The sequence below is a fragment of the Procambarus clarkii genome, chromosome 80 (genome assembly GCF_040958095.1).
Source record: "Procambarus clarkii isolate CNS0578487 chromosome 80, FALCON_Pclarkii_2.0, whole genome shotgun sequence".
Classification (NCBI taxonomy): Eukaryota; Metazoa; Arthropoda; class Malacostraca; order Decapoda; family Cambaridae; genus Procambarus; species Procambarus clarkii.
In genome coordinates, this window is record NC_091229.1 from 14919041 (window position 1) to 14934820 (window position 15780).

Below are 15780 nucleotides of genomic sequence, written 5' to 3' on the forward strand. Positions count from 1 at the left end.
TCAGGATAAGGATTTGGGATGGGACGGGGGGAGGGGGGTGTTAAAGAAGGTTTAACCCCCTTAAAGGGGGTTTTCAGTCTCCGTGGTGTAGTGGTAAGACACTCGCCTGGCGTTCCGCGAGCGCTATGTCATGGGTTCGTATCCTGGCCGGGGAGGATTTACTGGGCGCAATTCCTTAACTGTAGCCTCTGTTTAACGCAACAGTAAAATGTGTACTTGGATGAAAAAAACGATTCTTCGCGGCGGGGATCGTATTCCAGGGACCTGCCCGAAACGCTACGCGTACTAGTGGCTGTACAAGAATGTAACAACTCTTGTATATATCTCAAAAAAAAAAAAAAAAAAAAGGAATGGTGCCAAACCACTTGGGCGGTTTGGGGCTGAACGCCGACCTGCATTAAGCAAGACAGTCGCTCAACCGTCCACCCAAAGTGATTGGACACCTTATAGAGGTGTCCAATCACCTTATATCACTCACCAATCACTTACCTTATAAGTAAGTAATTATCAAAAGAAGGCACCAAACCAGGAAGGCTATGTAGCACCATCAAATGTGCGGGATAATCAGAGGGCGCTAAATAACACCAAGGATGCCAATACGAGAACAGAAACGCATAAGGCGAACGATATCAAAAGTATCTGAGTCACCAAGAATTCCAACGAGGGACAAGCGACGGCGGGGGACGGTCGGAAAACACGACACATATTCGTCCCGGAAGTTAGGACATTTAACATTAGGACAGTTTGCTGCCCGAAACGCTGCGCGTGCTAGTGGCTTTACAAGACTGTAATTACCATAATTGTATCCTCACATTCCTTATGTACATTCTTGTATATGCATAAATAAATAAATAAATAAATAAATAAACAAGGATATGCACGACTGTAAGAGGGACAATGCAATTTGGACAATAAGGAGCAGGGTGGCACTCCATTAAGTGACCATGAGTTAAGCGAGTATGGCCAATGCGCAGCCTCGCCAGAGCCATTTCCCATCGCCGGTTACGGTGGTAGGAGAACGGCCACGAGGACACAACTCTTAAGAGTACGCAGTTTTTTACCAGTAACAGAAGACCAACAATCCTGCCATAGGGTAAGGATGGAGGAATGGATAACCGGGCAAAAGTCGGAATAAGGAATACCTTCACGAGAGATGGGACAGGAGCGGAGACTCATTTACTCATTTAAAGAAACACCAATATGGCTGGGAACCCAACAAAACTCAACCGACTTAAATTTACTGTGAATAAAAAACAGCCAATGCTGGATCTTGACAACTACTGGATGAACCAGATTAAAGGACCCGAGTGCCATGAGGGCACTACGAGTGTCAACAACAACTACAAAGGAAGATTGACAATGAGAAAGCAGGAGACGAAGAGCATAGATAATAGCATAAAGTTCTGCTGTGAAGATGCTAGTCTCCGGAGGTAAGCGACACTTGTAAGTGCAATCAGGAAAAACAACAGAGTAGCCTACACCGTCTGCAGACTTAGACCCATCGGTGAAGATGGAAATGGAGCGGGAGTGAGAAGAAAAGTCTTCAAGGAAAAGGCGCTTTAGAACCGTAGGAGGGGTAAAAGCTTTAGTGATGTTAGTTAAGGATGTACAAAACTGTAGAAGTGGGACTCTCCATGGGGGCAAAGAAGGAACAACACGAGGAGAAATATTAGAAATACGAACTGAAAGAGAATCCTGTAAGCGAGATAACCGGAAAGAAAGAGGGAGGTGGTGAAGAGGAACAGGAACCGCAGGAGGGGCAAAAGGTAAAGCACGACAGGAGCGAGAGAACGGACCGCGCAAGATAGCAAAGACAGTAGTGATCACGGCAGTCCTGGAAAGATGGGAAGCCAGTGTCAACATACAAGCTGAGGACGGGAGTCGAATGAAAGGCACCAGAACTGAGGCACAACCCAGCATGGTGCAAAGCATCAAGACGGCGAAGAGTAGAAGGAGAAGCAGACGAGTAAGCAGGGCAACCATAATCGAGTTTAGACAGGACGAGAGAGGAATGTAAAGCGAGGAGAGTGTGCCTATCCACTCCCCAAGAAGTGTGGGACAATATTCGAATCAAAGGAGGGTAATGGCCTTAGAGCATTCAGCACAGAGGTAAGAGATATGGGGCGACCAAGACAAACAAGTGTCAAAAATCAACCTCAAAAGCTTAGGGGAATCCTTGTACACAATGGGGTGACCATAAAGCGACATAGAAAGACGAAAAATGACATGCTTTCGAGTAAAAGTCATCGCACAAGTCTTAGATGTAGAGAACCTGAAGCCATGATCGGTGGCCCAAGACGACACGGCATCAATCGCAAGTTGAAGCCGGCGCTGAAGGAGAGGCGAATCATCACCCTGACAGCAAAGGGTAAGATCATCGACATAGAGAGAGGAGAAGACGCCTGAAGGAAGAGAGGAAAGAAGACCATTGAGGGCAACCAGAAAAGGAGTAGTGTTCAGAACACTACCCTGGGGCACACCTTCGTATTTCTGAAAATGGCAGAGAGAGTGGTACCAAGCCTCACCCGAAAGGAACGACGAGAGAGGAAGCTGTGGAGAGAGAGAGAGGGAGATGACCACGAAGGCCAAAAGAATGAAGTTGGATAGAATATGATATTGCTAAGTGGTGTGGTAAGCCTCTTCCAGGTCAAAAAGGACGGCAACAACGGAGGTCTTCGCAGCAAAAGCGGTACGAATATAGACCTCCAAGTTCACCAGGACATCTGTTGTGCTGCGGCACTTGCGGAAACCAAATTGAGAAGGGGATGGGTGGTGATGGTGTTCTAAGAACCACATCAGACGAACGTTAGCTATACGTTCAAAGAGTTTGCAGACACAACTTGTGAAGGCAATAGGTCGAAAGTTCTTAGGGGATGTACTCAGAGACCCTGGTTTGCGAACAGGGACTACAACAGCATCGAGCCAGTCTTCAGGGACTGACAACGACTCCTAGATCCGATTATACAGACTCAGTAAATACTGAGACGTGCACGGAGGGAGATGGCAAAGCATCTCATAATGAATGCCATCGGAGTCCACCACCGTAGAACCGCAGAGAGCCAGGGCAGACCGAAGTTCAGAGAGAGAGAAGAGATCATTATAGGGAAGTCAAAGATGAGTGCAGAAATCTAAAATACGAGATTCAAGGACAGGTTTACGAAGAAGGAAAGATTGGGGAAGATAAAACCCGGAGCTAACAGAAGAAAAGTTGGAACCCAATTTGGTAGCGACCTGCAACGGGTCTGCCACAAGAATACCATGGAGGTGAAGGACCGGCGAGACATCGGGAACAAACTTACCCACTATCTTGCGGATACACTTCCAGATCTGCGGCAGAGGAGTTTCGGATGTAATGGAAGAGATATAAGACGCCCAACATTCACGTTTAGCCATACAGATTTCCCTACGGGCCACTGTATTCACCCTCCAAAACAAAAGAAAAGAATTCGCCATCTGCCAGCGGCGGTGTCTCTTCCAGGCTGCACGCTTACAGCGGATAGCACGAGCACAGTATGCATTCCACCAGGGAACACACTTCCGTGGTCCCCGAGAGGAAGAGCAAGGAATAGAGCGGAGGGTAGCGTCGAAGACGGTGTCATGAAAAAGGAGGAGAGAGCGAGGGAGAGGTCAGAGAGAGCAACACTGAGGGTAAATAGGTTCCAGTCTGTCTTAGCAAACTGACACCTAGGGAAGGAGAGGGGAGAGTGAAAAGGGAAAAAGGTAACAAGGATGGGGAAATGGTCACTGCCATGGAGGTCATCAAGAGCCTGCCACGTGAAATCTAAGTAAAGAGACGACGAGCAAAGAGAAAGATCAAGACAGGAAAGGGTGCTAGTCCGAGAGTCCAAATGTGTGGGCTCACCAGAATTCAGAAGAGACAGGGAAGAAGAGAAGATAAACAGCTCAAGAAGGCGACCTCGGGTATTTGTCAGAACGTCACCCCAAAGGGAATGACAACAGTTAAAATCACCCAGCAGGAGCACAGGCTCCTGCAAAGAGTCCAGTAGGTGTTTAAGATCAGGAAGAGAAAGTGGGACACTCGGGGGGAGATAAATGGAACAAGCCGTGTACCATTTCCCCACAAAGATACGAGCAGCAGAACAATGGAGAGGCGAAGCAAAAAGTAAGAGGACAAAGGGAACATCAGCGCGAATCAAGAGAGCAGAAGAGTTAGAAGCCCCAGCAACGGCTGGGGGGGGGGAGAGAAAGGAATAGCCACGAAAGCGACCAGGACGAGCTTCAAGCATCGGCTCCTGGAGACAGACACAAAGGGGCGAAAACCACGAAATCAGAAGTTGGAGTTCAAGGAAATTGGCGTAATAACCACGAATGTTCCACTGAAGAATAGACCTCGACAAGAAAAGAAAGGACAGCAACAGAGAACAACAAAGAAACAAAGGTGAAAAGGGAACACAGCACGTTAAAGAAGCGCAGGGTCAGCAAAGTCAGGGTTAGGGGGCATGGGTAAACTGAGTAAAGAAGGAGGGAAGGGAGCTGGAGGACCGACCAGGGGGGTGGACGAGTAGGTTCCGGAGGAGGAAGAGGGGGGGGGGATTACCGAGGGCCAAGGACAGCAGGAGGGGCAGAAACCAGGTAGTGCACCTCAGCAAGGGCAGCAACCGAGAAGGAAGCGGGCCCAAAGAGACCTCCATAGCAAGAACAAAGGGCGTAACTACCGAAATGGGAGAAGACGGAGCGAGAGAGTCAGAAGTAGGGGGGCGAGGAAGAAAGCGAAGCCTTTTTACCCACCAGGGAGGAGGGAGGAGAGGAGCCAGGCTTACGCTTCTGAATCAAAGAGACAGGCGTCTCAGCAACAATGTACTAGGCAACAGATTTTAGCGTCTTAACAGGAGAAGCAGAACAAGAGCATACACAATGGCCATTGGGAAAGCGATGGTCATCAGCCCGTATTGACAGGCGATATGGAGAGCCAATACACGGAGGAGAAGGATGGGAAGGAGGATCAGAGGGATACGAGGAAGAAGACACAGGAGACATGACAGAAAGAAGAAAGAGGGGCAGAAAGAAGGGGAACCCCAGACAGAGAACCAGGAGGGGGACCCTTCGGGACAGAACTCAAAGGAACAGAGGAGGGGGCAGTGGGCATGTCGGGGTCTAAGGCTTAGAAACGGTTTTGAGTCTGAGGAAGGTGAGAAAGACGAAGAGAGGAAATCACTGTTTCACAGTGAAATCACTGGAAATCACAGAGCACAACACGCGAGCATAAGAGACGTTAGCATAAGGTGGGAGACGGCGAACTTGGCACCTTGCTTCAGGAAAAGACAAACGCTCCCGGTGCTTCAAGTTGAGGATGGCTGCCTCAAGCTTGTAATGTATACACGCATGGGAGAAGGTAGGATGGGCCTCACCGCAATTGAGGCAGCGAGCCTGGGGTAAGTGCACTCCGACTTAGAGTGACCCTCGTCCCCACACACAGGACAGAGAGAGAGACAGTATTAGAGCAGCAAAGGATTCCATGCCCAAACCTCCAACACTTATTACAGAGCCGAGGAGAGGGAATGTACTCCTGGACAGAGCACCAGGCACCAGCAAGAATGACAGAGGGCGGAATGGTCCTACCATCTAAAGTAATCTTCACAACCCGAAGGGGTTGACGGCGACGACCACGAGGGGGACGAGTAAACATATCTACCTGGAGGACAGAATGGCCCTGGGCTTCGAGGATATGCCGAATATTATCGTGGCAGTCCTGTAGATTCCAAACACCGGTTGCAACATGGGGTGGGAGGAGAAGAGTGCCAACACTGGCATTCAACCAAGCGTTCTTGAAGACCTGAACAAGGCTCTCGCCAAGGCAGGATAAGGCAGCCAAGCGGAAGGCTGCATCCTGAGAAAGAGCAGCAACGACACATGTACCGAGATGGGTGGAGTTGAAGGTATCAGAGGCATCCACGGAATCAACGAGATGCCTATGGAGGGAGAAATCGTCATGAGGCATAGAATCAAGAGGGAGGAGATCAAAGTATTTGGCCCACGAAGCGGGACCAAACAAGGCTTGACACACATCAGTACGGGAAGGAATCGAGCGAGTGTGGCCGTGGCACGGACGGCATTGAGAACCCCCAAAGAGAGAGGGGTTAAAAGGTGCAGTAGTCACAACGACAGAGTGAGCCGTGCCAGGGGACGAGGTGGTCACACTGGGGGCTTGTGGCTCAACCCAACCACAGAGGAGGGAGGGAAGCCGAGGGGAGTAGTCAGGAGGGTCAAAGGAGGAGCAAGGCTTGGTCGCCCACCCCACGAGCCTGAGAGGGTACAAGAGGAACATTTACAGACATAGAGACGAGAAGTAACACTTTCATTCACGAATGTGCCCCACACTGACCATGGAGCCACAATTAGAGGCAGGACACCCAACAAGAAGCTATCGCCGATCATGCCGGGGCCTCCTAGGGGTGCGTCGTGAGTATACGCCCCACAGACGTCACCTTAAGAACCGTCAGTCTATCGAGATCGGGTTCAGTGACGAAAGGGGGATTGACAATAAAAGATTCCCCTCGCTCTCAACATTGGGTACTACAGTTCTACGGGTGCAAGAGTATACCTCCTCAAACACCTGGGCGTCAAAACAAAAGAAGTCCAAAAGAATGAACAAAACAGGCACAAGGTCAATGGGAAATGACAATCAGAAAGGAGAAGAGGGGAAGAGAAAAACAAAACAAAAGGAAAAGGAAAAGGTGTCCTCACAAAATTTGTGAGGACAGCAGCAGGAGCAGGCCACAAAAGGAGAGAGAACTGGCCCATGGAGCATCACACTCCGGCAGCCGCCCTCCAAGCCTCCTCACGGCATCAACGAGCCGGACAGGGAGGGGGAACATCTACCTAAGTATCCTCCAACAAAAGAAGAAATCAATCTATCACCTTACACTGCATCAATCTGCTTCATAATGAAGTCCTACTCCAACATCAGTAATGCTCCTCCACTGGCTCCACAAAGAAATGTGTAGCTGCCCTACACTGCTTGAAGTTCAACTCCTCACTGTGGAGCCCTGCTCTACCTCAGAGATCAGCCTACACTTCTTCTCCAGCCTCGAAGTTCCTTCATTAACTTCTTCCCACACAACCCTGCAATTCCACAACCATGTCAATAAAAATATTTTCCTAACAAAACACAAGTGATAAACCTATATCCCAGTACTAAATCTCGCTCTCCAATGCCTTACCGCACCGTCCAACTGTGGTGGGTATTTCCCCATTCCGGACGAGTTCAAGCTGGAAACATTTCTTGACACTCTGCCGGGACCTCTGCCCTTGCCACGACGCTTGGGAACCTCCATGCCTCAGTCGCCCCTTGACCTCCATCGAGAGTAGATGTATCACTCCTCCCTCCAGCATGTTCTCTTAACTCTAACTCCTTATTTTAGCTCACTTGCTCAATAAAATATTTTCTCTATATACACATATGTTCACTATGATCGCTGGGCACACGATCAAACACTGGTAGTTAATCTAACAACTGATTAAACAAGCTTACCACAGAAATCGATGATATTGGGGCACTCACTCTCTGGCGCTCAACATGGTGCTCACACAGGCCGCCCACAAAAATCGCTTTAGGACTTCTTCACAGGGCTTCCTCCTCCAGTTTTGACTTGAGTACACAGTGTCGCCCGGCAGGCTCCACACAGAAACGCCTGCTTACTTCCTTTCTTTTGAAGGAGCACACAATTGGAGTTCCACACAGGTGCGACCAACCACTCGCTTCCAAGTCGCCTCTAATATATTAAAATCACAGAGAAATGGTGGACGATGTTCCCAACAGCTTCCTCACACTTTTTTTTTTTTTTGAGATATATACAAGAGTTGTTACATTCTTGTACAGCCACTAGTACGCGTAGCGTTTCGGGCAGGTCCCTGGAATACGATCCCCCGCCGCGAAGAATCGTTTTTTCATCCAAGTACACATTTTACTGTTGCGTTAAACAGAGGCTACAGTTAAGGAATTGCGCCCAGTAAATCCTCCCCGGCCAAGATACGAACCCATGACATAGTGCTCGCGGAACGCCAGGCGAGTGTCTTACCACTACACCACGGAGACTGTAACTTGTAAGACTTGAGACTTGTAAATAGCCTTCACTTCACCGCTATCACAGGGCACTATATTCTTCCTTCTTCCAGGAGATCAACAAAGTACAACCATCTGTGACGACTGCTGTAACTCAAGTAACGTCACGACGTCATGCTAGTGTCACGTCACGTCACGTCACCAAAATATCGACATCTCATTCCATGTCACTTTTATCAGACGATCATCCTCTGCTCGTATTCTTAAACTACTCACTGACATTATATATTTTCTTCATCTGACCTCTTAATCTCAGGTCCGGAAAGCAGAATAACTCTCACTAGATAGACTCGCTCCACCAGGCTACATGGGGTCATAACAGTATTCCCCAACACTGTTTTAAGCAACACACAACCTCCCTTAAACTGACCCCAGGCAACAGATGTCAACCTATAACACTGCCTCCCCCCCCCAAGCAACACAGAACTACTCAACACTCCCCCCCCCAAAGCAACAGAGAACTACCCCCCAACACAACCACTACACAAAGTCATCACTTACAATGTGGGGAAACTCTCCAAGCTCAGCGTCAACACCCCCGACAATAAGCTGCTTCTCGTGGACGCACTTGCCGTCGTCCCGGTGCCAGAAGGGAGCCCAGGCCTTGCACACTGCGCAACACCGTCGCCAGTCGCCAGGGGAGAAGACACACACACATGTTTTAATTAACGCATTACTGGTCTCCTTATCACATTGCACTTGCTGTTGAAAATGTCGCTTAACACTGTGGTAGACAGACTTAACTTGGAATCGTGTGAATTTTACGTGTATTCCTTTAATTTTTGTTTTAAATATGTATAATGAGTTAATATTAACACTCTTCTATACAAACATAGACAGACATATATACATAAATACACACATTGACATACACACACATAGACATACACACACATAGACATACACACACATAGACATACACACACATAGACATACACACACATATATATATCCATATGTATAGATATAGACCTGATATCCTACCTGTCCCCCCTACCCTCCTCACCCCATACCCTGCCTGTCCCCCCTTCCCTTGACGCCCGACTCGCCCAAGAATCCTCTGAGACTCTGTTAACCAACTCACAAATGTCCACACACCTCTGGAACGACTTCCTCCGTCAGCAGAAAGACCAGTAATAAGAGGAAACAAGAATGGACGGTAGAAAGTGAGCTTCAAGACAATGTACACAGATATAGATGGGATTACAAATAAATCCAGTGAACTTGGAGAAGGGGCACAAGAAGAAAACCCAGTTATAATAGAACTCACAGGAAACAAAGCTAATAAAAACCATAACAAATGTAGATACTATGTAGTAAGGAAACAGAGGGAAGGAAGAGGAGGAGGTGGAGTAGCTCTGCTGATAAGAAGAAACTGGAGTTTTGAAGAGATGGTTATTCAGGGCTGTGAAGGTTTCAGTGACTACATAACAGGTACTATAGCAATTGGAAGACAAAAACATATAGTAGTAGTCATATATAACCCCCACCAATGACAAGACCAAAACAGGAATATGATAGAAAGAACATGGATACCATTAATATAATAGAGAGAGCAGCTTCTGTCGCTAGCAGGAACGGATCCAGACTTCTAATCATGGGCGACTTCAACCATGGGAAGATAGATTGGGAGAACAGAGACCCCACATGGAGGACCAGATACATGGAGAGCTAAGCTGCTGGACGTGGCAACAATAAACTTTCTAAGCTAACACATCAAGGGACCAACAAGAATGAGAGAAGATGAGCCTACTATGCTTGATCTGGTATTTACCATGAATGAATCGGATATAAGGGAAGCTAAGTTGGAAGCCCCTTGGGAATGAATGACCACAGTGTATTGATCTTTGAGTACTTGGTAAAGCTAGGAGTAATGATTGCCTGAAACGCTATGCATATTAGTGGCTTTAGGTATTGTATGTACTTGCTCTATCTATAAATCCAACAGTATGTTTGTAACTCTGCATCTATATATGTACTTTTCCTGAATAAATTATTATCATTATTATTATTATTATTATTATTATTATTATTATTATTATTATTCCCCGAGAAAGTACTAGAAATCAAGGGGCTGGAGTACCAAAAGGGAAATTATGAGATGAAAAAATTCCTAAGGGATATACCATGGGACACAGAACTCAGAACTAAGACAGTACATGACATGATGGTCTATGTCACCCAAAAGTGTCAGGAGGCAGTAAACAGGTTTATTCCGGCCCAAAAGGCAAACAATGAAAAGCAGAAGAAGAATCCAAGGTTTAATAAGGCATGTATGGAAGCAAAGGAACGCAACAAAAGGGCGTGGATGAATTTCCGAAATAAGAGAGCAACAGAAAACAGAGAGAGAGATACCAGAGAACCAGGAATGAGTATATCAGTGTGAGAAGAGAAGCAGGTAGACAGAATGAAAATGATATAGCAACTAAAGCCAAGACCGAACCAAAACTGCTACACAGCCACATCAGGAGAAAGACAACAGTGAAAGAACAGGTGTTGAAATTTCGAACGGGTGAGGACAGGTACACAGAGAATGACAAAGAGGTGTGTGAAGAACTCAACAAGACATTACAGGTCTTCACAATAGAACGATGTGAAGTCCCTGAGCCAGGAGAGGTCGCAGTAAACCAGGCGGCCTTGGAAGGGTTCGAAATTACCAGACATGAGGTGAAGAGGCATCTGTTAGATCTGGACATGAGAAAGGCTGTTGGTCCGGATGGAGTCTCACCATGGGTAATGAAAGAGTATTGCAGACGTACTTTGCTTGCCACTCTCCATGGTATACAGTAGGTCACTGGAGACGGGGGATTTATAAAAAATATGGAAGACGGCTAATGTAGTCTCAATATACAAAACTGGAATACAAGACAGGCAAGAGGCACTGAACTACAGGCCAGTGTCCTTAACTTGTATACCATGCAAGATGATGGAGAAGATCGTGAAAAAGAACCTAGTAACATATCTGGAAAGAAGGGACTTCGTGACACACTACCAACATGAGTTCAGGGAGGGTAAAGCTTGCCTCACTGGTTTAACAGAATTTTATGATCAGGTGACAGTGGATAAGGGAGTACCTAAGCAATAGGATGCAGAGAGTTACTGTGAGGGGTGAGACCTCAGAATGGCGTGAAGTCCAACAGGGTTCTGTACTCAGACCTATCCTGTTTCTAATATACGTAAGTAATCTTCCAGGGGGTATAGACTCATTCCTCGCAATGTTTGCTGATGATACCAAAATTATGAGAAGGATTAAGATAGAGCAGGACAGCATGAGGCTTCAAAAATACCTGGACAAATTGAAGAAATTGTTAAACAAATGGTTGTTAGAGTTTAACCCGTGCAAATGTAATATAATGAAGATAGGTGTAAGGAGTAGCTGGCCAGATACAAGGTATTATTTGAGAGATGAAATTCTTCTAGAATCAGAGAGAGACCTGGGGGTCGATATCACGGCAGACCGGTTCCCCAAAGCCCATATCAAGAGGATAACATCAGTGGTATATGCCAGATTGGCCAATATAAGAGCGGCCTTTAGAAACTTGTGTAAGGAATCATTCAGAACCTTGTATTCCATTTATGTCGGACAAATCCTGGAGTATGCAGCTCCAGCATGGAGTCCATATCTCGTCAAGCATAAGACTAAATTGGAGAAGGTTCAGAGGTTTGCCACCAGACGAGTGCCCGAATGGAGGGACATGAGCTATGAGGAAAGACTTCGGGAAGTCTTTCCTCATAGCTCATGTCTGCCCAACTGACTGACTAGCCTGCCTAAGTGGCTGGCTAGTCTGCCTAACTGGCTGGCTAGTCTGCCCAACTTCCTGGCTAGTCTGCCTAACTGGCTGGCTAGTCTGCCCAACTTCCTGGCTAGTCTGCCTAACTGGCTGGTTAGTCTGCCTAACTGGCTGGTTAGGCAGACTCTGTAACAAAATCCAACCTACTAACCTAACCACCTACTAACGTAACCAGAAGCGTACAAACCCAAGCAACCCTCCTAACCTAACTAGTCCTATACATAGAAAACTCAGATATTCGTGAGCCGTAACTTAACCATACATCCCATTCTCTCACGGTGGTTGACGTCAAAAACGCGACCTATGAGTGGAGAGGACGGGTTGGGCTCAAGGCCTGGAACAACATGAAGATCTCACATTCATCAGCGACCCGGTGGGGCTTGCGGCAGCAGACGAAGACCTTGGAGCCTTGGGCGTCGCAGAGCTTGACCACGCCCTCTCGCCTCACCACGCCCCCGTCCCGCAGACACGCCTCCACCTCCTCGCACTGTCCGGCCACGTTCCCGCCCATCTTGCACCGCTCCCCGGGCGCGCCATTTCCTCTAAGCGCTGTAAGAGGAGACACGATAGATGTAGGACCAGGATAAAGAAGGTAGGTCACCCGCCTCCCTCCTGGTGTTGACAGACTGGAGGGTACTGTTACACTTGCCACGTCTGGGAATTGAACTTGTCCCTGCTAGAGGATCTGCAGCTGGTGAAAGCTAAGGGAGGAGGGAATTAGCGTACGTCTTCTGTCTTGTAATATGAAAAATCATTGAGACTGACCTATCATAAATGTAGTAAGATCCGGTATACCTGGAGCGTTAATTACCTCCCCACCGGTAGAGAACCGAATGTAGAACTGAATAGAGTTTTGGTTTGGTCAACTTTTGTACCATCGTGGCTGAGTCGGTTAAGGCAAGTGTCTGGGAATCACAAGGTCGCGAGTTCAAGTCACTCCATTGTCTGAAATAATTTTCATGTGTGTGTGTGTATATATATATATATATATATATATATATATATATATATATATATATATATATATATATATATATATATATATATATATATATATATATATATATATATATATATATGTATATGTCGTACCTAGTAGCCAGAACGCACTTCTCCTATATATATATATATATATATATATATATATATATATATATATATATATATATATATATATATATATATATATATATATATATATATATATATATTTTGGTAGCAGTCTTTCCTGTAGACATATATTATTAAATATGACCGAAAAAGTAAGATTAATAATTCTAACACGAATTTTCTCAATCTTTCGTACATTTCGTTTCACTGTTGGAGGTAAATCAAAAATCAATTCTCCAAAATTCATTTTTATTTCTAGTCTGACGCGACACGAGCGCGTTTCGTAAAACTTATTACATTTTCAAAGACTTTAGTTCACAAATACACAACTGAATAGAACTTACGCATCTCCGATTTTATATCTACATTTGAGTGAGGTGGAAGGGGTGATGTGGCATTAACACAAGACAGAACAAGATGTGGTATTAATAGGGTTTTAATTTCATCAACACAAGACAGAACAAGAGTATTAATAGGGTATTAATTTCATCAACACAAGACAGAACACGAAACAATGGATATTGAATAGAAGTGTTTGTAGAAAGCCTATTGGTCCATATTTCTTGATGCTTCTATATTGGAGCGGAGTCTTGAGGTGGGTAGAATATAGTTGTGCAATAATTGGCTGTTGATTGCTGGTGTTGACTTCTTGATGTGTAGTGCCTCGCAAACGTCAAGCCGCCTGCTATCGCTGTATCTATCGATGATTTCTGTGTTGTTTACTAGGATTTCTCTGGCGATGGTTTGGTTGTGGGAAGAGATTATATGTTCCTTAATGGAGCCCTGTTGCTTATGCATCGTTAAACGCCTAGAAAGAGATGTTGTTGTCTTGCCTATATACTGGGTTTTTTGGAGCTTACAGTCCCCAAGAGGGCATTTGAAGGCATAGACGACGTTAGTCTCTTTTAAAGCGTTCTGTTTTGTGTCTGGAGAGTTTCTCATGAGTAGGCTGGCCGTTTTTCTGGTTTTATAGTAAATCGTCAGTTGTATCCTCTGATTTTTGTCTGTAGGGATAACGTTTCTATTAACAATATCTTTCAGGACCCTTTCCTCCGTTTTATGAGCTGTGGAAAAGAAGTTCCTGTAAAATAGTCTAATAGGGGGTATAGGTGTTGTGTTAGTTGTCTCTTCAGAGGTTGCATGGCTTTTCACTTTCCTTCTTATGATGTCTTCGACGAAACCATTGGAGAAGCCGTTATTGACTAGGACCTGCCTTACCCTACAGAGTTCTTCGTCGACTTGCTTCCATTCTGAGCTGTGGCTGAGAGCACGGTCGACATATGCGTTAACAACACTCCTCTTGTACCTGTCTGGGCAGTCGCTGTTGGCATTTAGGCACATTCCTATGTTTGTTTCCTTAGTGTAGACTGCAGTGTGGAAACCTCCGCCCTTTTCCATGACTGTTACATCAACACCTCGACATCCTCACAGACCAACATCACCTCAGCACTGAAACAAGGATTATCAAGAAACTAACAACATTATATGGAGGACCTATGGCAATTCCACGACCAAGAGATGGCTTCCTGAACCTTGCAGGAATTAACCTCACTGAGGACCAAGTCACTCTCCTAAATCTGGGCATAAACTGTCATGTTATGTCCAGACCGAGTGAGATGGCCCGGAAAGTAGAGTTGGAAATTCTGTTGGACGACATATTCGACCTCGAGACACAAAAGAAGGTCACTACCAAAGATACCTTACAAGCAGAACTTATTGCAGAAGGAGGAAAGAATCGAGGCAACTACAGAAGCACCATACTGTCCCCCGAGCTTAAAGCGGCAGCTAAAAGCCTTCGTAAGAACAAGGAGATAGTTGTCAGGAGAGGTGACAAGTCGCCAATATATGTCATTCTTAAAAAAGACGAATATCTGGCGAAAATGAACATCATACTCTCTGACCAAACTAAGTTCCAAAGGGTAACGAAGGACACTACAGCCGAATTAAAAGCAAAGGTCAACAAACTGATCGAAACTGTGAACGCCAAGAAATCCGCACTCCACCTGCCAAAGATCATTGGGGAATATAAACCTGGATATGCGTATGGAAATGTCAAGACGCACAAGCCTGGAAACCCACTTCGGCCAATCATTAGCCAGATACCCACACCCACGTACAGACTGGCGAAGCGACTCAACGGCCTGCTGACTCCTTATGTTCCTTGCGCCTTCAGCCTGAAGTCTCCAAAGGAATTTGTTGACTTACTGCGGGGCACACGGGCCACAGGGATAAGAGCCTCGTTGGACGTAGAATCGCTGTTTACCAACGTACCTGTGGACGAGACAATCGGAATGATAGCCGACAGAGTGTATCGTGATCCAGCCTGTACTCCTCTTGACATACCAGAAAGTATTCTGAGGAAACTACTCCAAGCTTGTACTAAAGAGGCACCCTTCTTGAGCCCGGATGGGCACATGTATAAGCAAGTAGATGGGGTCGCCATGGGTTCTCCCCTAGGTGTCCTGTTTGCAAACTTCTACATGGGTACCATCGAGCAAAAAGTATTAGTCGACATGAACTTGAAACCGGCCATATACTGCAGGTATGTTGACGACATTTTTACACAGGTACCTGATGTCAGACATCTGCAGGAGCTGAAGGAGGCATTTGAGCAGAGTTCCGTGCTGCGTTTCACTTACGAGATGGAAAAGGATGGGAAGCTGCCCTTTCTAGATGTAACAGTCATGGAAAAGGGCGGAGGTTTCCACACTGCAGTCTACACTAAGGAAACAAACATAGGAATGTGCCTAAATGCCAACAGCGACTGCCCAGACAGGTACAAGAGGAGTGTTGTTA

General features: G+C 46.1%; 1 protein-coding gene across 2 annotated transcripts in view; it reads right to left on the reverse strand.

Moving 5' to 3' along the window:
- LOC123746412 (trypsin-like) overlaps positions 1 to 15780 on the reverse strand; it is a 55842-nt gene that overhangs the window by 25008 nt on the left and 15054 nt on the right. The window contains exons 2-3 of one of the 2 annotated variants that reach the window (XM_069314777.1): positions 12232 to 12423; positions 8585 to 8694 (exon numbers count right to left, since the gene is read on the reverse strand). In XM_069314777.1, the coding sequence (XP_069170878.1) occupies positions 8585 to 8694; positions 12232 to 12423 (302 nt within the window). Of the gene's footprint in view, positions 1 to 8584; positions 8906 to 8977; positions 12424 to 15780 lie in introns of both variants that reach the window. The other variant, XM_069314778.1, reaches the window with a different exon arrangement.